This window comes from Panthera uncia (genome assembly GCF_023721935.1).
Source record: "Panthera uncia isolate 11264 chromosome A3 unlocalized genomic scaffold, Puncia_PCG_1.0 HiC_scaffold_12, whole genome shotgun sequence".
Classification (NCBI taxonomy): domain Eukaryota; kingdom Metazoa; phylum Chordata; class Mammalia; order Carnivora; family Felidae; genus Panthera; species Panthera uncia.
The window spans coordinates 6,096,383-6,121,341 of NW_026057579.1; the positions used below are offsets into that span (position 1 = coordinate 6,096,383).

Here is a 24,959-nt window from a genome sequence, read left to right on the forward strand (position 1 = left end):
ATCTGCTCCCTTTTGGAACCTCTGGACAGATGTGCCTTCTATCACGGGGGATCGGTTGAATGACTGATGCTAGCCAGCAATTGCTGTGGTGCTCCAGTACCTACAGGAAGGAATATGTTTTACGTTGTAACTTAAGGTACAATTATACGTAACCAAAGCAAAAATTTCATAGAACTATACTTTGCACTCTGATGTTTGCTATTCAGTTTCTGGAAGAAAAAAAAAAAAAAAGGTCAGTTTTGATCCATTAACAGGTTAAGAACTGACAGTTTGAAAAATGCTGCTCTAACACATAAACCGTGGAGACCGAAAGATTGACACACATCATTTCGCGTTCACAGCGAACGTTGCCATCAAAATCGTTAGCATCTTTAAATATTTCTTAGAGCTTCAAAGCCCAGGGGAGCTGGGTCTCCTTACACATGCCACTATAATCTCAGTTGTGTGACCTTGGAAAAGATGTTTAAATTTTCAGCCTCAGTTTCATCATCTGGAAAATGGAGATATTAGGGGAAATGCACACTTCATAGCCCTCTAGAAAAGGATTCAATGAGGTGATGTCTGTAAAGTGCTTAGCACAGTGCCCAGCGTTGAAAGGCTCCAACAGGTGGTGAATATTTTTATTAGCCATGAATTCACGAACTTCTGTGTTTGGGCCTCAAAAGAAATCAAAATGGGCTTCAGTGGAATATGGTGTCCCTCGGTGTCTTCTTTAGTTCTTTTTTCCCGTTTGTTTTTTATAGAAGTAACCTTTTGGAAGTACCCACTTGTTGGCTGTAGCTAGCACTCAGTAAAACAGTACTCAGTTTTCCAGCAGTTGGTGGTGGTGGCTTTGGCGAGAATGCCATTTGGAAACATGGGGAGTTTTGGCAGGCTTTGTCGTGTTTGTTGTTGGAGACTGCCTTGGCATAGTCCTGGGTGAAGGAGGGATGCCTGGGGTTTCTCACTGATTCATCCCTTTGGCAGAGAATTCTGGATAAACTGCATCTGATTTGGGGGGGTGGGCAGGAAGAGCCCAGAGGGCCTCATTACAAAGGAGTTTACCTCTTTGAAATTCCCTTACCGACAGTTTATTCTACACCATTTCGATTTCCTCGTTTTTAATCCGAACAACTTTGGCTCTTGGTGGAAATAATTAGAACACGTGCTGGTATTTTTGGCACAATTGGCATTTTTGCTTTTCTTAATTTAGTGGAATGTGAGGGTTTTATTGCTGGGAGGGCCCTTGCAAGACCACTGTGAGTCTGCCGCTTGATAGGCCCCTTCAGCAGGCCTTTGGCAACAGGTGGGGCACTCCTGCTCCTGTGTGGCTAGAGAGAGGAGAGACACAGTACTTTAGCTGTCGGACTGGGGCGTTTTAACCACAGCCAACCTGAGAAAATGATTGCTATCACCACTGTGTGCTGCTGCAGTCTCTCTTTTAAAAAAAAAAAAATTTTTTTTTAATGTTTATTTATTTTTAACAGAGACAGAATGCGAGTGGGTTAGGGGCAGAGAGAGAGGGAGACACAGAAGCAGAAGCAGGCTCCAGGCTCTGACCTGTCAGCACAGAGCCCGACGCGGGGCTCGAACTCACAAACCGTGAGATCACGACCTGAGCCGAAGTCGGACGCTCAACTGACTGAGCCACCCAAGCGCCCCTGCAGTCTCTTTTGAGTATGCATCTTACTACTTACTGTGTTTACCAGCTTATTACCTAGAATAGCAGCCAAGTTAGCAATCTCAGTGGCTTAACACAACCAAGATTTATTTGTTGCTCACATATCATATCCAATCAGAGTCAGGGTGGAGAATGTCTGTCTTTCTCTATACAGACACTCAGGGGCTTGGGCTGATAGGGGCCCCAACCATCTTGTAGCCATTTAGGGGGACTCATGACTTCCAGGTTGCCATGGCAGGGAAGAGAATCAGCATTCACTCTTCAGTGTTTTTGCCTAGAAGTGATAGAGTCATTTTGCTCATAGTTCATTGGTCCATACTGGTCGTATGACCCTGCCTAACTGCAGGGGGACTGGAAATATGGGGGAACCTATGGAATATTCGATGAGCATTACCAAGGAGAGATGATATGTGGTATTATGTGTGTTAAAACTATATATTGAGGGGCACCTGGGTGGCTAAGTCGGTTGAGCATCTGACTTTGGCTCAGGTCATGATCTCGCAGTTCGTGAGTTCAAGCCCCACATTGGGCTCACTGCTGTCAGCCTGTCAGAGCAGAGCAGGCTTTGGATCCTCTGTCCCCCTCTCTCTGCCTGCCCTTCCCCCACTTGCACTCTCCCCAAAATAAATGAATATTTAAAAAGAAACTACATATTGAAAAAATGCAGCTTCCGATTTTCTAGATCTGCCAAGTTTCATTTAATCTCCCAATTTTCTAAGTCTCCAGGTTCAAAGAGGCCACCATGGCAGCAGCTTTTACTGATGGCCTGGTAGGGGCAGGGAAGCTGCTGCCAATCGCAGAGTTACGGGATTCATGAGCAGAGCAGCAGGTAATACAACAGGGAAATGGCGGGGGCAACTGTGACTTCTGCTGACTTGGTGTGGTTACTTTGTGTGGTAGGCTGAAAAATCCTCCCCCCTTTCTTTACCCCATAGATAGCAGGTCCTGATCCCTGGAGCCAGTGGGTGTTACCTATATGGCATCAGGGGTTTCGCAGATTGATTAGATTAAGGATCTTGAGTTGGGGGTTATCCTGGATTAGCCCAGTGGGCCCTGAATGCTGTCACATGTATCCTCATGAGAAGGGAGCAGAGGGATTTGACACTCTGACAGAAGAGGAGGAGGCAGTGGACCATGGAGGCAGAGACTAGAGTGACATGGCTACAAGCCAAGGAATGCCCACAGCCATCAGAAGCTGGAAGAGGCAAGGAGTGGATTCTCCTCTAGAGCCTCCGAAGGGATTGTGGCCCAGGAACTGGGGGATGGGGCAAGAGTGAAAATTTTCTTTTCGTACTCTCTTTTTTCTTTCTTTTTTTTTAAGTTTTTTTTTTTTTTTTAATGTTTATTCATTTTTGAGACAGAGAGAGAGAGAGAGAGAGAGCACGCACGAGTTGGGAGGGGGAGAGATAATCCTAAGCAGGCTTTGTGCTTGTCAGTGCAGAGCCTTACATGGGCCTGGAACCCACGAACCATGAGATCATGACCTGAACCGAAGTCCAGAGTCAGTCACTCAACCGACTGAGCTACCCAGGCGCCCCTCCTTACTCTGTTTTCTCATCTTTTAAATTTAAACCATGTGAATCTACTACCTATTCAAAAGAAAGCAAATAAAATTAACCTTTACAGTTCTGCCAACCCTACAGTAGGGGAACATGGTTCATTTTATTGTGATCTTGTGGAATGCACAACTTGTGATGTGTGGAATGCACTTGTCATTCTTTTCAGAATGTTGCCCCATGGGCCCTCCCATCCCACCTACTCCAGTTTCTTCTCTCTCTCTTCTGGTGTTCGGGGGATATGTCAGTGGTGGGAAAGAATTATGTGGAGAAAAATAAATGATGCTGTAATAATTACAACTTTTGCTTAGAATTTCAAAAGGTAATCTGACTAAAACTTACCTCAGAATTACCTCCCTTTCTGGATCAAGGCTTCCAAAACAGTGTGCTGAGATTTAATTTCCTCAGCCTTGAGGAGTGCAGGCGAGGGCCAGGGTAGCCAGAGCCCAACCCCCACCCCCCCGGCTGGTGGCTTCTACTTCGAGAATACTGCCCGTTGCTGACAGTGTGCTATGTGAATATTATTATTTTCAATGTGTGCAGTGATGTGGAAAGGTTGGTAAATACTGCTCTAGGTAAACTGTGGCCTTATATTTTAGAATACGTGTTGCATAAAAACAGCTATGGAAAACAAACAAACAAACTTGCTGGGTCTTTGGGAAAAATTTAGTGATCGTTTTGCTCCAGTGCAGGAGTCCTTAGCCTTTTTTCCACCGCGACCCTTGTGATGAGGATGGTCATGACCCGGTGGCCATCCTGGTGAGGAAACTGGCACTTTTGCATAGCCCAAAAAGCTGGCTCGGCTTCAGTGTTTCCCACACACGCCTATAGGAAAAGAAAGTAGAGTAACATTTTAGGAAATGATCTTGAGTTCACTCTTATTTACCAAGAAGTGAATTGATGAAAACTTGGGTGTGTCCACCATCTGTAGGAACAAAGGCATTCTGACCCACATCATAAGTGACATCACAGTTGGGAACAACTGTCCTCACAACGTAAGTAACATTTCATACTGTGGCTAGCTGCATATAAGGTAATTTTAAAACAAGAAATAAGAGATCAAGTTTTTTAAAGAATTGGTGACAAGCAAAAAAAAAAAAAAAATAGTGGTACCACATGCAGTGTATAAATAGAAACTTTATCAAGTTCAATTTTCATTTGAATTATATTTGTTGTTCTGTTGTGTCCTGGTGGGTCTGATGATGTTGGTAATGCTGTCTGTTCTTTATGTTTTCTGGAAAAAGTAACTGAATTAGTATGTCAATGTAGTATTATCTGAAGATATCTAAGAGCTGTTAAAATGCTTAAAAATAAAATGATCAATTCTCCCTTTGTTCTCTTGACAGGATAATTGAAGCTATCTGCATAGGTTGGTTCACTGCAGAGTGCATCGTGAGGTTCATCGTCTCCAAAAACAAGTGTGAGTTTGTCAAGAGACCCCTGAACATCATTGATTTACTGGCAATCACTCCGTATTACATCTCCGTGTTAATGACAGTATTTACGGGCGAGAACTCTCAACTCCAGAGGGCTGGAGTCACCTTGAGGGTGCTTAGAATGATGAGGATTTTTTGGGTGATTAAGCTTGCCCGTCACTTCATTGGTCTCCAGACACTTGGTTTGACTCTCAAACGATGTTATCGAGAGATGGTTATGTTACTTGTCTTCATTTGTGTTGCCATGGCAATCTTTAGTGCACTTTCTCAGCTTCTTGAACATGGGTTGGACCTGGAAACATCCAACAAGGACTTCGCCAGCATCCCTGCTGCCTGCTGGTGGGTGATTATCTCTATGACTACAGTTGGCTATGGAGATATGTATCCTATCACCATGCCTGGAAGAATTCTTGGAGGAGTTTGTGTTGTCAGTGGGATTGTTCTCTTGGCATTACCTATCACTTTTATCTACCATAGCTTCGTGCAGTGTTACCATGAGCTCAAGTTTAGATCAGCTAGATATAGTAGAAGCCTCTCTGCTGAGTTCCTAAATTAATGCATTGCAAATCAATTCTTGCATCCACTTCGTTTGATAGAAAGAGTTGACTCTCCTTCCTAGTCATCATGTGCTTCTTGCTGGGTGAGTGCTGCAGTGGTACTACCATCATGTTGGTAGGGTGAAAATTACCCTTCCCAGCTGAAGGGGTGAAAAAATGTACTTATAATGGAGTAAGTAGGATTGAGACCGTGAAGGGAAAACAATGACTCCTAGAATAAATTTTAGGACCTTATTTTATTTATGCCTGTCTTCTTCTTGCCTTGAACAATTACACTTTTTGTGTTTGTTTTAAAGTATAGTATGTGAACGTTTTAAAGCCAAAAGGTACCATTTTCCAAATGTTTTCCCATCTTATGAAATTCAGAAGAAGCTTGGAAGTTACAGTGTTTTTTTTTTGTTGGAGAGTAACATTTTTATTTCTAAATGTTTTATAATCTCTCATATCAATGTCAGAAGTATCCTGGAAACATATGTCACATGCAGGAACTGTTTAACAAATACTTTAAAAATTTGGCCAAATTTTAAACTGTATAATGGAGCTAGATATGAGCAAGGATAGTATTTGAAAAACTTTCCTAGCATATTTCTCAATTCCCTGATTTATTTTTGTTTCTATTATTCACCTTATCATACAGCTTTACGGAAGCTTGAGCATGTTTTCTTTTTTCCGTTTTGGATTTCTTTTATCTTTTTACTGAAGTGACTCAACAGAGTATTTCAGAATGAGGGGAGCTTGTATTGTTTTAGCATTTTATTGGAGTTCATTTTACTTGAATTCATTCACTGCTGTGACTAGGTGATAATTGTCCTAACATTCAGATGTCCAAACAAGAATATTTCCAACATAGGAATGATAATAGAAATAGTTTGATATTACAACCCATATTTATCTACTTCTGCTCTTAGTTTTTTTCCGTGGGTTTAATAAGACTTAGCAGATGAAAGGATGTTTATGTAGCCTTTTTATACCAAAGTCATATTTACATGTTGTCACGGGATTATCATAAAAAGAGAAATTAAATATTTCCTTACTCTTGGTTGCTATGTAGCTAAGCCAGTTTTAAGCCAGCTAAAAGCAGTGAATACATAATTGTTTGATCTGAGCTTCACCATGTTGAATTGCAGCTACACCAAAACTTCTTGTAACAATATTGAACAATATGCCACATTAATCTGGGTAGATTATTAGGATTAGATAATATAAAACTGTTGACTGTTTAGTGCTAAAATTTAGCAATATGAATTAAGATTTTGCTTTGTTAACCAGTTGCCATAAAGAAGTTAATATATAAACACAAAAAATTAAAGTCATAGATTCACAAATAATTTAATGTTATATACTGCAATTTAGTGGGAGTGGAGAGGGTGGGTGGAGAGGAGATGGGGCCTGGATATATTTATTACAGAACAGAAGTGTTCATTAAAAGAATATTAGCTATCATCTAGTTCAAACGTCAACTAGCACAAGCAGACAACCAGGGCAAGAGAGGATATGACTGTGGAGGAATTAGGGCCAAAACCTGGATGTCTAAAAACCTACTTAGCCCAGCAGCTTATTCTTAACACATGTTTAGGGTTTGAGAAAAGCCTCAAGAAGCCACACTTCTTTGCCATTGCCGTTGCTGGGGTAATAATAGCAAAACCATTCCTTTTCCCTAATTTCTGAGTTTATGTGACATTTTGGCCATGAAAAGAATCTCACCCCATCTTTTTTACTATTGCACACTGGTATTGGTATGCTGCTTATTATATACTCAAAATAAATTCTGTTATTTATTGTCTACTTATTGTATTTTAATATATTTGAAATAAATGGCATGGATTTATTTTTTCTTACCTATTTTGATTAGGGCCTTGTGGTTCATGCGAATAATATGCAGATGAAAGCATCCCCATATTACTAATAAAAATATGGCAGCCATCCATTTTGCTGGCACTGAGAAGCCTTCATGGAAGTATGTCTTATGTCCCCAAATAAATTATAATTATCTTGAGGGCTGGGGCCCTCTTTCCGGCACACACCTTCATAGCCCCACAGCGTCTGTGACAGGTTTGGGCACATGCTATCGTTGACTGATTTGGGGGGAGAGATTTCTGTGTGAAGAGGCAAGGAGAAGCCCACACCCACAAGTGCACATGTAGAGCCGCATGTGTGAACACACACACACACACAGACTTTGAGGCTGCCCTTAAGGAACAAGAAATCTGTTGGTGGTGACAGACCAAGGACGTCTAATGACTAATCCAGCTACCCATTTACTAAGAATGGTGATAAGAAATTATAGAATACTTCATGAGTTAAGAGACTGTATCATGGACATTGTAATTTTTGAGGAACAGAGACGTTTTTCTTGAAACTTTTCCCGGAATGTTACTGCTTTTAAAAAAGCCATTCAGTAGGGCGATTTTTTAGTTGTGCATTTGGACGTTTCTCATAACTCCATCGTCACAGCACAGATACTTTCATTAGGATCTGTGTTAATACCAGTAAGTCAGATGTTATCCTAAATTATTAGAATGCTCAGTGAGGAAAGAGGAAACCCGAATGTTGGTTCTGGTTTTACCACATGTGAGATTGTAACTTAACCTTAGGTGTATCTTGTTTTGTATCCTCTAAGATGGTGGGGTTTTTTCCAGATTAAAGATACAAATTACAGAATGCCTTTAAAAGCGAACATACTCTTAACAATCCAAGGCCTTATTTATCTTTTTCTTTTATGGCTCTTTTGTACTGTGGGTTGCTGGTTGAAACTGGCATTTGCATTTGCTTGGCTCTTGGTTTTCGCAGTTACTTGTCACCACACATTTGTAAGTTCTTCCTTTCTTAAAAAATGTAGAAATACGTTCTTTCACAGTGGCTGTCAGTAAGTCAAAGTAGTATTCTGTTTTTAAGTTTTGGTCCAGATGTCTTCCTTAGGTCTCCTGTGACCTGGGAGGTGGGGAAGATGGGGTTACATTGGATATTGGTGTTGGAAGGATTTCCTTTGTTGGCTTGATATTTTCTAAAAGCAGCTTATTTTTCCTCTTTGTTATAGAAATGAAAAATAAAAAACTGAAACCTCCTAGCTGTGCTTCACTGTTAAGCTTCTGTAACCCCAAACTTAATACATAGCTTCACAAAATATTTCCAGAGCCCTCTGATCCTACATAAATGTACATTCACTTATAGTATGCAATATACAGTCCAAACAAATATGGTGTAAATATTTCATAGCGTGACAGTAAATTAGAACTAAAGGGCCCTAGGGGTCAGTTAAGCATCCGACTTCAGCTCAGGTCATGATCTCATGGTTCGTGGGTTTGAGCCCCACATCAGGCTCTGTGCTGACAGCTCGGAGCCTGGAGCCTGCTTCGGATTCTGAGTCTCCGTCTCTCTCTGCCCCTCCCCCGCTCATGCTCTGTCTCTCTCTCTCAAAAATAAATAAACATTAAAAAAAAAAAAAAAAGAACTAAAGAGCCCTAGAGACCTTCTGGTCTACCATGTCCCCTTCCTTTGCCCTTTATCTTGTCCAAATGTCAGCGGCCAAGGAACTGTGCTCCCAGTGGCTTATGAGTTAGCTGTCATCCTGATTTACCTGGGACTTTCTTCGTTTTACCACTGAAGGTCCCCCCATCCGGGGAGATCCTTTCATCTCAAGAGAGATGGTCACCTGGGAGAGTTGGTCACCCTAGTATCAGGTCAGGCCCCCGAAACCTGATTTTCAGATTTTTAGTTCAGTAGTCTTTGGACATACTTCTATTTTATAACATCAGAAAGCATGAAGGATTTCTTTTTAAATATTTTCTTTGGGGCCTTGGAGCCCCTTCTTATAGGTCAAATAAAGAGCAAATGTTGCTTGTAGACACCCTAGATGTCAGGAAGGATGGCTTGGGACAAGTGTATAGGGAACTCAGACTTTCAGTAGAGTTTTTAAGTTTATTTATTTATTTTGAGAGAGAGCGAGAGAGCGAGCACTGGCATGCAGGGGAGGGGCAGAGCCCCTCACAGACTGAGCCACCCAGGCGCCCTCCAGTAAGTACTTAAACTTTGGGCCATTAGTGTCAATTTAATTGTCAGTTTATTGTTTTAGTGAATTGAACTTGATAATCTGCATTTATGCTATAATTTAAGCAAATTAATTAAAGTAGCTTTGGTGAGAATCCTTTGATTTAACACTATATACCAAGCATAGTGAAAACATAAATGACATTTAGTGAATGAAAGCCTGAGGGAATAAATATTTGGATTTCACCTACCAGAACTAAGTAATGCGATGTCATTTATATCTGAAGAAGTGATCTTGCTTTATTTATGCAACATTGTATTAACACTGAAACTAAAATTTCACACAATTTTGTATTAGGTAGTTTCCCCTCCCCTTAGACTTTAATTATTTCATTTTTTTTAAAGTTTATTTATTTTGAGAGGGGCAGAGAGAGAAAGAGAGCGCCTGCGAGCAGGGGCGGGCAGAGAGAGGGGGACCGAAGATCTGAAGCGAACTTCGCACTGATCGCAGAGAACCTGGTGTGGGGCTTGAACTCAGGAACCAAGACATCGTGACCTGAGTCGAAGTGGGATGCTTGACCGACTGAGCCACCCGGGGGCCCCAAGGTGATTTGTTTTTAAAGAAAGAACTCATAAGTAATGACAGGTGTTTTTGTTGTATTCATATACAATGAATTGTTCAATTTACATATATTTTAGCTGTGTGCTACAAGCTTGATCTGACAGCTCTGGTGGGTTTCCGTGTTTTCCTTCTCTGCCATACAGAAGGCAGGAGAATTCCACGTTTTTAGCGGAGAATAGTATTCGAGTTACAAATCCTGAACTGTGATACAAGCGGGGTGTGTGTGTGGCCATAGCTATACGTGCATTTATTTTGTTTTATTGTTTTAGCCATAGCGAATCTTTTATATGAAACACTTGGAGGTAAAAATGCAAAATCATGAAATTGATGTAAGGTTTGTAAGTTTCAAGTGAAAGGTTTTTGTTCATAGGACAGAATTGGAAAGTTTAGATTTTTTGCTTTGAGATAAACTGCCTAGCTTCTTATCTGTATTTTTATTCAATTTTTCTTATCATTTGGAAGTTTACTATTATAAACTACTATTTACTATTATAAATAGTAGAAATCATAGTTGTAAAATTAGAATAATGGGTCGTGGTCCCTTTCTTGATAAGATTTGTCTTATAATGATTTAAGGGAAATCACATTTTATTAACTTTCCCAATTAACTCAATTTAAAAAGATCAGGTGGAAGTTGAGCAACATATATGTTTGTCTTTTTCTTAAGTAATTTTTAAATTTTTTACTACAGTTTTTTTTCCCATTTTATTTATTTTAGAGAGAGAGCATGACTGGGGGAGAGGGGCAGAGGGAGAGAGAGAGAATCCCAAGCGGGCTCCATGCTTAGCACGGAGCCTGATGTGGGGCTCCATCCCACAACCCTAGGATCCTGACCTGAGCCAAAATCAAGAGTCAGACACTCAACAGACCGAGCCACCCAGGTGCCCCTTATATACATTTTTAAAATGTATGCACCTTTATATGCTGCAGTGCAAGGCAGAGATAGGAGGACTGTAGCATGCAAGAAATAATTAGGTGCATCCCACTTTTTGTAATAAATAGGTTTCCAAACATTTGTATGGAAAAAAAGGTTGGTAAACTTCATCATATTTCATATACACAGTAATGGATGTGTACAGGAATCCAATTAGGGAATCCTTCCTGTGAGTCAACCTTCTTTTGTGTTATTATCCCCTAGCATATGTTTTTTAGGTTTGACTTTTCATGTATATAATAATGAGGTCTTATGAGATGGGCATACCTGTATAGGAATCAGAATCAGATTAAATTGGGGCACCAGGATGGCTCAGTCGGTTAAGTGCCTGACTTCGGCTCAGGTCATGATCTCACGGTTTGTGAGCCTGGAGCCTGCTTCAGATTCTGACTAAGCCAGCCAGGCACCCCTCATTGTGATTTTGATTTGCATTTCCCTAATGACTAATGATATTGAGCATATTTTCATGTACTTATAATGATTTATGTACCTTTGGGAGAAATGTCTATTCAAATAATTCTCCCATTTAAAAAATGGGTTGTCTTTTTATTGTTGAATGATAAGACTTCTTTACATAGTCTAGATACCAGATCCTTAACAGATACATGATTTACAAATCTTTTCTCTCAGTTTAAGGGTTGTCTTTTCACTTGCTTAAGAGTATCATTTGTAGCATGCAAATTTTTTTTAATTTTCTTTATTTTAAATTTTCTTTTTAGTTTTTTAAAATTTACATCCAAATTAGTTAGCATATAGTGAAACAATGATTTCAGGAGTAGATTCCTTAATGCCCCTTACCCATTTAGCCCATCCCCCCTCCCACAACCCCTCCAGCAACCCTTAGTTTGTTCTCCATATTTATGAGTCTCTTCTGTTTTGTCCCCCTCCCTGTTTGTATATTATTTTTGTTTCCCTTCCCTTATGTTCATCTGTTTTGTCTCTTAAAGTCCTCATAGGAGTGAAGTCATGTGATTTTTGTCTTTCTCTGACTGACTAATTTCACTTAGCATAATACCTTCCAGTTCCACCCACGTAGTTGCAAATGGCAAGATTTCATTCTTTTTGATTGCCGAGTAATACTCCATTGTGTATATATACCACATCTTCTTTATCCATTCATCCATCGATGGACATTTGGGCTCTTTCCATACTTTGGCTATTGTTGACAGTGCTGCTATAAACATGGGGGTGCATGTGTACCTTTGAAACATGGGGGTGCATGTGTCCCTTTGAAATCGCACACCTGTATCCCTTGGATAAATGCCAAGTAGTGCAATTGCTGGGTCGTAGGGTAGTTCTATTTTCAGTTTTTTGAGGAACCTCCATACTGTTTTCCAGAGTGGCTGCACCAGCTTGCGTTGCCACCAACAATGCAAAAGAGATCCTCTTTCTCTGCATCCTCGCCAACATCTGCTGTTGCCTGATTTGTTAATGTTAGCCATTCTGACAGGTGGTATCTCATTGTGGTTTTGATTTGTATTTCCCTGATGATGAGTGATGTTGAGCATTTTTTCATGTGTCTGTTAGCCATCTGGATGTCTTCTTTGGAGAAGTGTCTATTCATGTCTTTTGCCCATTTCTTCACTGGATTATTTGTTTTTGGGGTGTTGAGTTTAATAAGTTCTTTATAGATTTTGGATACTAACCCTTTATCTGATATGTCGTTGCATGCAAATTTTTTTAAGTTTATTTATTTATTTTGAGAGAGAAAGACAGTGGGAGAGGCAGGGAGAGAGAGAGAGAGAGAGAGAGAGAGAGAGAGAGAGAATCCTAAGCAGGCTCCACACCAGCAGCACAGAGCCAGACATGGGACTCAAACTCACAAACCGTGAGATCATGACCCAAGCTGAAACCAAGAGTTGGTTAACTAACTGAGCCACCCAGGCGCACCTTGTAGCAAAGAAGTTTTAATTTTCGACGTAATCCAGTTTATCTTTTTTGTCTCTTCTGCTTTTGGTGTTGTATCTAAGAAACTCAAGGTCATGAAGATTTACTCCTATGTTCCCTTCTAAAAATTTTATAGTTCTAGGTCTTACTTTCAGGGATCTGATCCATTTTGAGTTAATTTTTGTATATGGTATGAGGTAGGGGTCCAGCTTCATTTTTTCGAGGTGGTATCCTGTTTGTTGTTCCTCTACCATTGAAAACACTCTTTTTTCCACCATTGAGTGGTATTGGCATAATTGTCAAAAATCAGATTGCCATAGATGTATGTGTTTATTTCTCCTGAACACTCCGTTCTCTTCCATTGATCTATATGTCTGTTATTCCAGAACCACAGAGAAGACTTTGGAGTAAGTTTGGAAATCAGGAAGTGTGAGTTCTTCTTTTACAGGATTGTTATGGATCTCTTGCATTTCCATATGAATTTCGTATCACCTTGTCCACTTCTGCAAAAAAAGGCAGTTGGAAATTTGATAGAGAATTGCATTGAATTCTGATTGAGAATGTAGATCAATCAGGGTAGTACTGCCCTCTTAACAATATTGAGTCTTCCAATCCATGAACACAGTATGTCTTTCCATTTACTTACGTCTTGTTTAATTTCCTTCAGTGTTCTATAGTTTACAGTACAGAAGCCTTGCACTTCTTTGGTTTAATTTATTCTTAGTATTTATTCTTTTTGATGCTATTGTTAATGCAGTTGCTTTCTTAATTTCATTTTCAGATTATTCATTGCTAGTGTATAGAAACACAACTGATTTTTGTATCTTGATCTTGTGTCCTGGAACCTTGCTGAGCTTTAATAGTTCTAATAGTTTTTTGAGGATTCTTCACAGGTTTTTACATATCATCTGCAAAGAGAGATAATTTTACTTCTTCCTTCCTTTTATCTCTTTGTCTTACTGAATTACCCCAGCTAGAACTTCGCTAGAAGTCTCAAATAGATGTGGTGAGGGTGGATATCCTTGTCTTATTCCTGATCTTAGGGAGAAAACTCCCAGTCTTTCACCATTAGGTATGATGTTCGCTACGGGTTTTTCATAGATGCTCTTGAACGGGTTGAGAAACCTTTCCGGTATTTCTGGTTTGTTCAGTGGTTTATCATGAAAGGTTTTTGGATTGTAGAAATGTGTTTTAATGAAGAGATGGGTAGATTTTATTGTGAGTTGAGTTGTACTGTCAGTGTCGGGAAATACGTTTTGTTGAAGTGGGTTTCCAACTCTCTACAAGATAACTAATCGGGTTGAAGCCATAGAATTGCTTGTTGATGCTTTTTACGGTTCATCAATTGATGTACATTTAATGGTTTCTAAGACTATTAAACCGATTCTCTTCATTACCTCAAGTTAATTTGAGTTTGTGTTCACTTGCCTAAAGATAACAGAGACGCACAGACACAAGAAAGATAATGTGTTTCTGTTGGTTGGGTTTTTTTAATGCCTTTTTATTACCTGACCTTGTGCTTCTCATACTCAGATAGTCCAGGAATGGTGGCAGGATGCCAGTGGGTGGAGAGAGGCGGGCTCCATCCCCATGAACAGTCCTTGCTCTTGTGTGCAGTTCTCTTCCGCCTGTCTTGGGGGTACCTTGGTAGAAAAGCTCAAGAAGCAGGGAGCCTCTCTGGACTCCCGGGGACTGGATTTCCTAGCGTGTGTTAAGTCCACATCCTTTCATAGTACTTACAGGAAGTGCAAGAATCACTGAATTACTGGGACGGGGAGGGAGTCCTCTCCAAAACAAGACTTGATAGTTAATTAACCTGTGGCATTGCTGTAGGAAAGTTATTTATTTATTTATTTATTTATTTATTTATTTATTTAAATCCTTTGTGTGCACATAGTAGGAGGGTTTGCCTAACAAGTATCACTACTGTGCTGGGCCCTGCGGGGCCCACAGAGGTGACTGTCAGCTGGCCTCACCCTGGCAGGTACCCTTTGAAAAACCCATTCCGTTCTGTGCAAAAGATTCATTTTGTTATTGGTTTAACCTGAGGGTCCTTTTCACAAATACTAAGCCCAGATTTTTTTAAACGTAATCCCTCACCGTGAATATAATCATTGTGAAATTCCTCTAGGAAATTATGTCAGTAAAATAATTGAAGGAAAGCTCAATATTATCCGTAAACAACGCTTCCCCAGATGGTTTGAAAGATCACTTACAAGGTCGCGTTTTGCAGTCTTTTTTTTTTTTTTTTAACGTTTATTTATTTTTGAGACCGAGAGAGACAGAGCATGAACGGGGGAGGGTCAGAGAGAGAGGGAGACACAGAATCTGAAACAGGCTCCAGTCTCTGAGCTGTCAGCACAGAGCCCGACGCGGGGCTTGAACTCACGGACTGCGAGATCATGACCTGAGCCGAAGTTGGACGCTTAACCGACTGAGCCACCCAGGCGCCCCACAGCCTGACTTTTAATGGGTAGAGCTCCACTGGCATTTGTTTTTTTTTTTTTTACGAGTCATATTGCTAATGTGGTATTTGACTGAATACTTAACAGCTGTCTACTTTTGTACATATGCCCCAAAGGCCTTTGGTTACTGACTACAGTTTTAATAAATCTCACGAGTATGCTGGGTGAATGTTAATAATCTTCAGTACAAATGTGGACATCAGACCCGATGGAGTTACAATCCAGGATTTTGGACACCCTACTTTTGTAGTGTTATTTACTAAAAATGTTTAGGAAAAAAAGTTTCAAAGAGAGGTGTTCTTTGCTACAAATGTATTCAGTACTATTCATAACAACCATTCTTAGGAATAGTAGAATTCCCAATTGCTAGTCACTGAATACTTTAATAATGACTATCGTTCCTTATATTTACAGGGTAATGAGAATTATGGCAGCTTTTTCATAAAATGTAATGTACTAATGTCTTAACCATTCTTTTATTTTTACTTACTACTTTTATTAACTATTCTGAAAGTAAATCTCTGACCCTAGTTGGTCATCCTAAAAAACAAAATTTGCTGGGGCACCTGGGTGGCTCAGTTGGTTAAGCGTCCGGCTTCAGCTCAGGTCATGATCTCACTGTTCGTGAGTTCGAGCCCCACATCAGGCTCTGTGCTGACAGCTCAGAGCCTGGAGCCTGCTTCAGATTCTGTGTGTGTGTGTCTCTCTCTCTGCCCCTCCCCCGCTCACACTCTGTCTCTCTCTCTCAGTAATAAACATTAAAAAAAAAATGAGAGAAAAAAAGTGTAACTAGCAGTAACTCAAAAATACATTAGTCTCATTGTATTTATGGGTTTACGTTTCACAGGGAACCTGTGGGCCCCGGAAGTAATGGGTGTTTGTTGTAAAAGACCGAGCAGCAGCTGCCTGAGTCTGGCGGTTCTGATTTCTCTTCTGCCGCTCGGAGATGGCCTCCCTCAGCGATGCACCCCTTCCGGTGTTGCCTTCACCTGGTACACACTGGTTGATTCTTCTTTCTCAGTTCAAATTCCAGAGTAGCATTACCATCACTAAGGTATGGGAGTGGTTTTCTAAGCCGGGCCTCCAGGCTCGGGGAGAGCAATCTTTCTGAGGCGGGGATATTGCTGTGGGCAGGGCAGTTTCTCTTGAGGAGGAGATGTTGAAAGTGCCATAATTGTTCTGCTGGGAGATTGCGCAGAACGCCAACCCAGGCCACCATGTTTAGGGCATTTTGCCGATTGGACGTGACAAACAGGTAGTAGTAGCAAGTACTTAGTGACTGGCCTTGTCTGGTGTAGTCAGAGTAGAAAACTGATCTTACCCAGAGTTGAAGTTGCTGTTGCGATTAGCCACGGTTACAAGAGTAAGTCATTCTGTGGGCAGAAGCTGTGGCTGATTTGTGGCTGTCTCTAGAAGTCCCGAGTGTTTGAAGTCAGTGGCATGTGTGGTTAATTACTAAATAAGCAGATTTCTAGATGCCTTCAAATGAAGGAACACTTAACCTTTACACTTGGAGCTGCTTTCCTTTGCCCCCTACTATTAACCAATGTCAGGACATTTTTACAAAGGAGAAATCTGAGTTTGGTGCCAATGAGAACTTGAGGGTGCTTTGTGCCTGTCCCTCTAGGAATCAGCCGGAGACCCCCACAACCAGCTGGTGCCTGATACCACTGTGGAAGTGGGATTTAGGTTGTGGATCCTCCGGTTACTCTGTGTATGTCTGTCCTAATGGAAACTTCCGTTCATCCGTCCACAGTCTTAAACTCTTTTTGTTCATATGCCAAAAAAGCTTTAAAAATTGATGTACGTAATTCTGTACACCCATCATGGGGCTTGAACCCATGACCCCAAGATCAAGAGTCACATGCTCTTCTGGCTGAGCCAGCCAGGAGCCCCCTCCAAGGCTGGGATATCATTCAGCTTTTTTGTTACTATTATCTATTCATTTACATAGTCTAATTTTTTGAGTCCCTCTTTGTTTCCCTTATTTTGATCTAATTTGGAAATTTAAGAAGCATTTCCTGTTGAACTTCCCCCTTAGAACAGTATTTTTCTAGAGTACCTGATTAAATTAATAGGTGAAAATAATTAGAATTTTTTTTTCTCTTAATATCACTGGGAGTTTGGCAAAGGAAACAGGTGCAGTAATGATCAAACTTAAAATAATTTACGCTGTCATTAGTTTACCTTTGTATTTAGACACAATGAATACTATCTACTTTCATTTCACGGAAAACATTTTTAATGTGAGTACTGTTAGTACAGATTTCTTCACTGAATGTCATTGCATCAGACTATTCAATAACTAAAAATACATGGAGACTATACGTTTTTGGACAAGCAGAAATCTAGGGTACATTTTTTTCCACTTTACGTAGTATCCCTCACTTTTCACTTTTGGGCCCCAAACTAATGGCTTACATGTTAGTGTACTGAATGGCTTATGACTTAGATTTATATTATCTTTCACTGTATACAGCCATTGACTGGAAATATCCAAAGGTAAAACTGTTATGCCATTTCTAACTTGAAAGTAAAGAATATATCTACTTTTGTAAAGGTCACAGAATGTAGATTTTTTAAATATATTATACATACCGAGTTATAAATGCTATTCTATTTAAATTACTTAAGTAAAGGTATATATATGTCTGTTTTGCACTAAATAGTACCTTATACATTCAACCATTTTTATATCACAGTAGTTCAGTCTTATGTTAAAAAATGATAGGAAAAGTTTTTCTTGGATGTATTTTAAAATTTGCTTTTTGCTTAAGTTTAATTTTGCTCAATAAGCTCATCATCTCACCATCCCACATGAGACCAAGTCCTCTCTTTAGTTCAGAATAGCTTAAATTTTGGTGCACATTTTTGCTATTTTCAGAAACCAAGTTGAAGTAGCCTTATATCAAAGGTAGCCTTATGTGGAGAGCCTTATTGCAAAGATTTTAGAGTATTTAATTTCTAGTATTTTTTCTAGAATTCAGAATCTTGGGTATTTCTGGACATACAAGAACTTTGAAAAGAGTTCCGTATTTCGTGATGGGTAAAATATGTTAAGTACATTGAGAATGCCTTTACACTTTCTGACATTTGTATTTATGTTAATTAAGTAAAGTTATACCTCAGTTTTTTGTTGAATTTTGTACTGTCATATGATAAAGTTCACCAGTGGATAAATTGCTGTGTATGTGTGTGATAAAGATACTTGCCTTAAAATAGAGCACTTCTGTTTTGCAAACAGCTGTGGTCGAATTGTCTTTCCAGTTACTCATCTTTCTGTGCACCTGGTGACTGCAGGCCTGATAAAGTCCATGGAGGTAAGAAAGAAGATGAACATCGTTTCATTGTTAGCAATCTAAACCTAGATTAAAAAGCATTTTGACATGTCAAGATTTTTATGGGAAAAATTAATGTGTGTGTGTGGGGGGGTAGCATTCACTGCTAAAGATAGCAAGTGGTTGAATAGATTAAATATGTATTGGTTTTAACCATTATTTCTTATTGACCTTATTCTCAATGGGAATAGTGATTCAAATGTTTGTATGGCCAGTTCTATTACTTCCACTGTGTATTCATAACTAGTGCTAATTGTCATTATTATTGGCCATTGCATAAATCATGGAGGAATCAGATGTACTGTATCAAACAAGAGGGAAGGTAATTCGGATAGTAAAGACTGTATTATATATAGTTTTGGATTTCAGGTAATCATTTTATTATTTGGTAGCTCCTTTAGGAATGATGGTTTAAATGGACATAGTTTCTCTCTAATAATAAACGATTGATAAAATCAGCTCAATTTATGTGGCACAATTTTGTTGTTTTCTACTTTAATATGGGATTAGTAAAATGTGCAACCATATGGGTCATAGCTTTTCTTACTCGGCTGTGCAACTTATGTATTTATGTTAGATCTTTAAGAGTACCTGAAATGTGCATCAAATATTTAATTAATTAATGGTTGAAGCCTTTTAGCATCTTTAATCCTTAAGGAAGTATTTTATAAAAAAAAAATTAGCTTTGTTACGATATCATTATGTTGTATGTACATCTGAAAATAATCTGTACAGCCTGAACATTGAAATAGTTAATAAATTTTGACTTTGAGAACCACCCACCGCTGCTAAGTACATGTCACTGTCTGTCGAGTTGACTTCAGTAACTAGTGTAATTCATTCTTGGTGGACTGTTTCCCTTTTGTTCCGAACCAAAACTTCACTTTGCAATAAACTAATGGTGGTTGAAGCACAAAAGATGTCTCCTGGCTGTGACAGTGTCTCTGACGGTCACGTGGCTTTGAATCAATCCTTTGATCTTTCTCTGACCTGCTTTCACATTTTCTTTTTCTCCCTTTTAACAACTCCTCGTCTCCGTGCTGAGAATACGAATCATCCACGTGAGGTAAGTTCCCAGGCTGTGATGACAGGTGCCCATAGGCACGTAGTATGTGTGGAGCTGAATCAGAAATTTTGGAGTTTGTACCTTCTAGACGCTACGCTTGTTTGTAGTATCTTCTCAGTGACACAAATGCCTGCCAGACCCTTTCAGTTTTCTTAGTGAAAAGGCTGCACGACCCTCCGCCCCCTTTATCCCTCATGTCTCTCTCTTCTGCATGATCGCTTCCCACACACCCACCCCCCACTCCCCTGACTGCCTGGAGAAAGGGAGTTTAGATTAGACACTCTTGTACTCCAGCAGCCCCTTGATTTGATGGTGCGTCAGCCCCACCGCCAGAAGCCCCTTGCTCTGAGGTGGCCAACAGCATGGCAGAGTCCTCAGCAGAGGCCAGCGATGGCTCAGGCAGGCATTTCCTGAGAGCAGAGGCTCTGCTTGTCCTGATTGTCTCAGCAGGCCTTGGAAATGGGCTTAATTGTGGAAAGCACCCCTCCAGGAGTAGATGCAGGGACTGCTGAGGACAGAGAAGTAGGTACCTTCCTGGATAGCTGTCGAGTTCGGGCTCAACACGTTCCCCCCAGGGTCCCTGCTGACTGAGGTGGGAAAACAGTCTAGTCGGCCCAAGCGCTGAGGTGGGGTTTTCGTTTATTGCTATTAAAGTTATTGTTTCAGGAGCTGGGCATAAAGCTACAAAAACAGTGGGGACCACAAGGAATTTGTGATAATTGCATTTAAGATAGGAATCCATTCGTCAGGTAACACTTATGTGCTGTTAATCAGAATGATGGCTTCTAAGCCACGGGGTTTGCTTCTCAACTGAGTTTTTCTTTATGTTTTATTTTTGGAACTAATCAGGTTTTTGTTTTCTTTTAGGGAAAAACAATAGCAAATGTCAGACTGAACATTGTATGGTTGGATTATTTTTCACATATTTAAAAGAATTACCAGCCAGTGTGCATGGTTGAAATTTTTGGTGGCTGAGAAGATAATTAATGTTTTGGTTAAGAAAAGGGGGGGGGGGGTTTTTGGAAGACCCCCCCCCCCCCCCACCTCCTTAGTGTCTTGAGTTGACAAGGCAAGAGAGATATCCCTCAGAAGCTCCATCATCTCCATCCCGTATAACTCTTAGGTAGGTTCTGTGAATGTACCTCTCTGCTTGTGTTCGGCTGCGAATACAGCAAGGTTCTGACGGATATTTGGCCAAAAATGAGTTTTGGCACTCAGCTAGTAGAACAATGTAACCTTTTCAAGGCCAAGGAATTTGTGTGTGTGTGGGTGGTCCTTCTGTGTGCTGAAAATGTTGAAATAAGTGTTTCTACGCTGCTCAGTTCTGAAGAATTTGTGGTGCTTGAGGCAGGGGTCTTAAGGAGCCAGAGGCATCTGAGGAGAAAGGAACTTGACTCCTTAGGCAGTGAATTCTTTTTATTGGAGCTATGTCGGAGAGATTGGACACATCTTAAAAATTAACTGATTTTCAAAAATGTGTGAACGTAGTGGGGCACCTGGGTGGCTCAGTCCGTTGAGCGTCCGACTTCGGCTCAGGTCATGATCTCGCGGTTCATGAGTTCGAGCCGCACGTCGGGCTCTGTGCTGACAGCTCGGAGCCTGGAGCCTGCTTCGGATTCTGTGTCTCCCTCCCTCTCTGACCCTCCCCTGCTCATGCTTTGTCTCTCTCTGTCTCAAAAATAAATAAAACGTTAAAACAAAAATTTTTTTAAAATGTGTGAGAGTAGTATAATACACACACTAGAAAACATAAGAAACCAGAAGAGAGAAAAAAAATAACTACATACTTCCCCATCAGTGTTACAAGTTACTGTCCTCACCTGGCTTTATGTATACCTTTTATTGCCTCATTTCTGTCTGTGGTGGGCCCTACGCATGCGTGTGGAAGACACGCTTCCTATTCTTGATGAACTCCCAGTGGATAAAGAGACCAGTAAGAAAACATGAAAGGGCATTAGGGGCAAAGTTTATGAAATGACTGCTGTGGATCCCGGAAGACAGTCACCTCATTCAGCTCAGGAGTCAAGGAAGGCTTCCTGGAGGAAGTGATTCTGAAATTCAGTTCAGGGAGACAGGCTCTTAAGGATTTGCAACATGTGCAGGGTTCAGCATGCAGCAGGAGAACGTGACTTATTCTGGCAACTGCACTTGGTCGGCAAGTGCACAGAGAAGAGTGTTGGGGGGTGGGGTGCTAGTGGGTGGGCAGAGGCCAGATTAGGCAAGGCCACATGTGCCAGCCAAGGAGATGGGCTTGACCCTGCAGGGAGGGAGCCACCGAAGGACATAAACCAGGAGAATAGCATGGCAAGGTTTGTCCTTAGGGAGGATCACTCTTTTTCAAGATTGTTTTTGTTGTTGTTGTTGTTGTGTTTTGTTTTGAGAGAGAGAGAGAGAGAGCGCGCGCGCGCGCACAGGTGCAAGTGAGCACAAGTGGGGGAAGGGCAAAGGCAGAAGGAGAGAGAATCTTAAGCCGGCTCCACACCCAGCCCAGGGGCCCACCTGGGGCTTGATCCCACGACTGTGAGATCATGACCTGGGCGGAAATCAAGAGTCAGATACTTAACGGACTGAGCCTCCCAGGCGCACCAAGGAGGGTCACTCTTTGAGCTAAGTCAAGGGTGGAGTGGGACCAACTCATCACCCAGATAGGAAGAAGTGAGATAAGAGAGGATCCAGTAGCAGAGAAAAGAGACAGGGAGAGAGTGGGAGTTAACTCCATTTTGGACGTTAAATCTGAGGAGGCTGGGCAGCATCCAAATGCTAGTGACTCTGCCTGAAGCCCTGGGGAGAGGTCTAATCTAGAGTCATCCAAGCGGTCGGGATTTGGGAATCCTTGGCACATAGATGAAAATAGAAGCTAGTCTGGAATAGGATAAGAAAGAAATTCCTCTGAAAGGGAGTATTGAGGGAATAGAGGAGGCAACCTGCATTCACCTCCAGGAGACTAGCAAACGAGGCCAGAGGAGGAGGGGAGGGTGAGGGGCCCTGCAATGTCGAGTGCCTCCCAGTAGTCAGGAGAGCGCAAGACTGGGAAGCGATCATTGGACTCAGCCACTGGGAGCTCTAGTTAAATTTCAGCTGAAATTAAGCCTAGCTCTTCGAAGGCTGAATCTTCACCCTGGACAGACTGCCCCGTGGAAGAGAGGGAATCTGTGGTCAAAACTGACCAGCAGCCTGGGTTCGTGTGCGTGGTGCTGGCCTGGAAGCCCGGTCGGGATTTGGCCCCGAGCACCACTGTGGCTCGCTGTGAGTAGCTGCTTCTACCGTGGCAGCTGTGTCCCACTGGCCCAGAACGTGAAATCGAGAGCAGAAAGTTCAGGTCACATAGCATCCAGGCCGTCCGGCCGCCTGGCAGATCTTTGATTCCAGGTTGCCATTTGCTGGAGTGTAACCTCTTCCAAGGATGTTAAGAAGCAGCGTTGGAACATCACTCTCAAGCACCTGGGAGATGCGGAGGAGAGCTCCCTGGGGCCTGCCAGGAACAGTGTTCCACAGTGTGAACAGCTGGAATCCCAGTAGCTTTTTCAGTTAAAAACCAGGAGCAGTTACACAAGGTAGCGTTCTTACTGCAAATGATGTAGCTGAAATGAAGTGTATTCTTAATCACATTTAGGCTCAGGGAATATGATACTGTAATGAGCTTCAGCTTTGTCCAAAAGGGACTGTTATTACTAATAATCATTAATCATTATGGCCCATAAAATCTGATACAGAAGAATAGGAGAATTAAAGGAGAAAAAAAGTGACAGTATCCTGTGGAAGAGTGTCATTTAGTCATTTACAGCTTCCTGCAGGGTAGTTTTAATTTTTAATTAATGTTCTTCATTTATGGAAGTTCTGTTGCTGGCCCACTAGTGGAGGCACCCTGAGCTTTGACTAATAATTTTTTTAAGGATTTTCTATTTTTTTAATGTTTATTTTTGAGAGAGAGAGAGAGAGGGAGGGACAGAGAGAGGGAGACAGAGGATCTGAAGCAGGCTCCGAGATGTGAACATAGAGACTGATACGGGGCTCAAACCCACGAACCCATGAGATTATGACCTGAGCCGAAATCAGGGGCTGGCCACTCAACCGACCGATCCACCCAGGCACCCCTTTTACAAATAATTTTTAAAAACACATTTGCAGGGAAACCTGACTGGCTCAGTTGGTAGAGCACATGACTCGATCTCAGGTTTGTAAGTTCAAGCCCCACGTTGAGTATAGAGTTTATTTATTTATTTATTTATTTATTTATTTATTTTTTGAGTATAGAGTTTATTTAAAAACAAAACAAAACAGGGGCACCTGGGTGGCTCAGTTGGTTGGGCATCCAATTTGGGCTCAGGTCGTGATCTTGTGGTCCATGAGTTCGAGCCCCGCATCGGGCTCTGTGCTGACAGCTCAGAGCCCGGAGCCTGCTTCGGAATCTGTGACTCCCCCTCTCTCTCTGTCCCCTCCCCAGCTCATGCTCTGTCTCTGTCTCTCAAAAAATAAATAAGTGTTAAAAAAAGTTAATTAAAACAAAACCAAACCATATTTTCAGTGACTCATTATGTCTCTTGTTTGTCCTGCTTCTCATCAAAAGGAAACATTTATTTTTAAAACTCTTTATTAGTTTAAGTTGCATAAAAATTAAAACAAATTTAAATAATATAAGTATATAGAATGAAGACTAAAAGTTTTCTCCATTCTAAATTGAACCCAACAGGAGTGCTTGGGTGGCTCAGTCCGTTGAGCATCCAACTTCGGCTCACAGTTCATGAGTTCAAGCCCCGCATCAGTCTCTGTGCTGACAGCCTGCTTTGGATTCTGTGTCTCCCTCTCTCTGCCCCTCCCCCGCTTGTGCTCTGTCTCTTTCTCGCTCTCTAAAATAAATAGACATTAAAATTTTTTTAAAAAATAAATAAATTGACACCCACTGGTAGTGTTTCTTGTGTAATATGTTAGACCTTTTTCTATAATAGCATGTATGTATTTAACTACTATTAAATTAAGAATGCATAGTAACAGTAGCCGGAAAGGTAGAAATAACTCATGTCCATTAACAGATGAATGGACAGACGAGATGTTGGGGGTACACACATGCATACATGCACACACACATGCACACACACACGACACACACATGCACACACACAAAGGAACAATACTCAGCCTTAGAAACGAATGAGTTTCTCATACATGCTCCTACATGGATAAACGTTGAAAACATTATACTAAGTTAATAAGCCAGACACAAAAGGACAAATAATGTATGGTTCCACTTATGTGAGGTAGCTAGAATATACAAGTTTGTAGAGACAAAAAGCAGAATAGAGGATTACCAGGAGCTTGGGGTGGAAGGACTGGAGAAATTGTTGAATGGGTATAGAGTTTCTGTTTGGAATGATGAAAATATCTGGAAATGGCAGTGACGGTTGCCATTCAGAGCATTTTGAATGTACTTAATGCCACTGAATTATACACTTG

At 41.0% G+C, this 24,959-nt stretch overlaps 1 protein-coding gene across 3 annotated transcripts in view; it reads left to right on the top strand.

Moving 5' to 3' along the window:
* KCNG3 (potassium voltage-gated channel modifier subfamily G member 3) overlaps positions 1-24,328 on the top strand; it is a 61,161-nt gene extending 36,833 nt beyond the window's left edge. The window contains exons 2-5 of one of the 3 annotated variants that reach the window (XM_049652236.1): positions 4,563-4,636; positions 18,372-18,424; positions 22,878-23,062; positions 24,199-24,328. In XM_049652236.1, the coding sequence (XP_049508193.1) occupies positions 4,563-4,636; positions 18,372-18,424; positions 22,878-23,027 (277 nt within the window). In that variant the 3' untranslated portion in view covers positions 23,028-23,062; positions 24,199-24,328. Of the gene's footprint in view, positions 1-4,562; positions 9,592-18,371; positions 18,425-22,877 lie in introns of those variants that run through there. The other 2 variants (XM_049652235.1, XM_049652234.1) reach the window with 2 other exon arrangements.
* Positions 24,329-24,959: the final 631 nt, after the last annotated feature.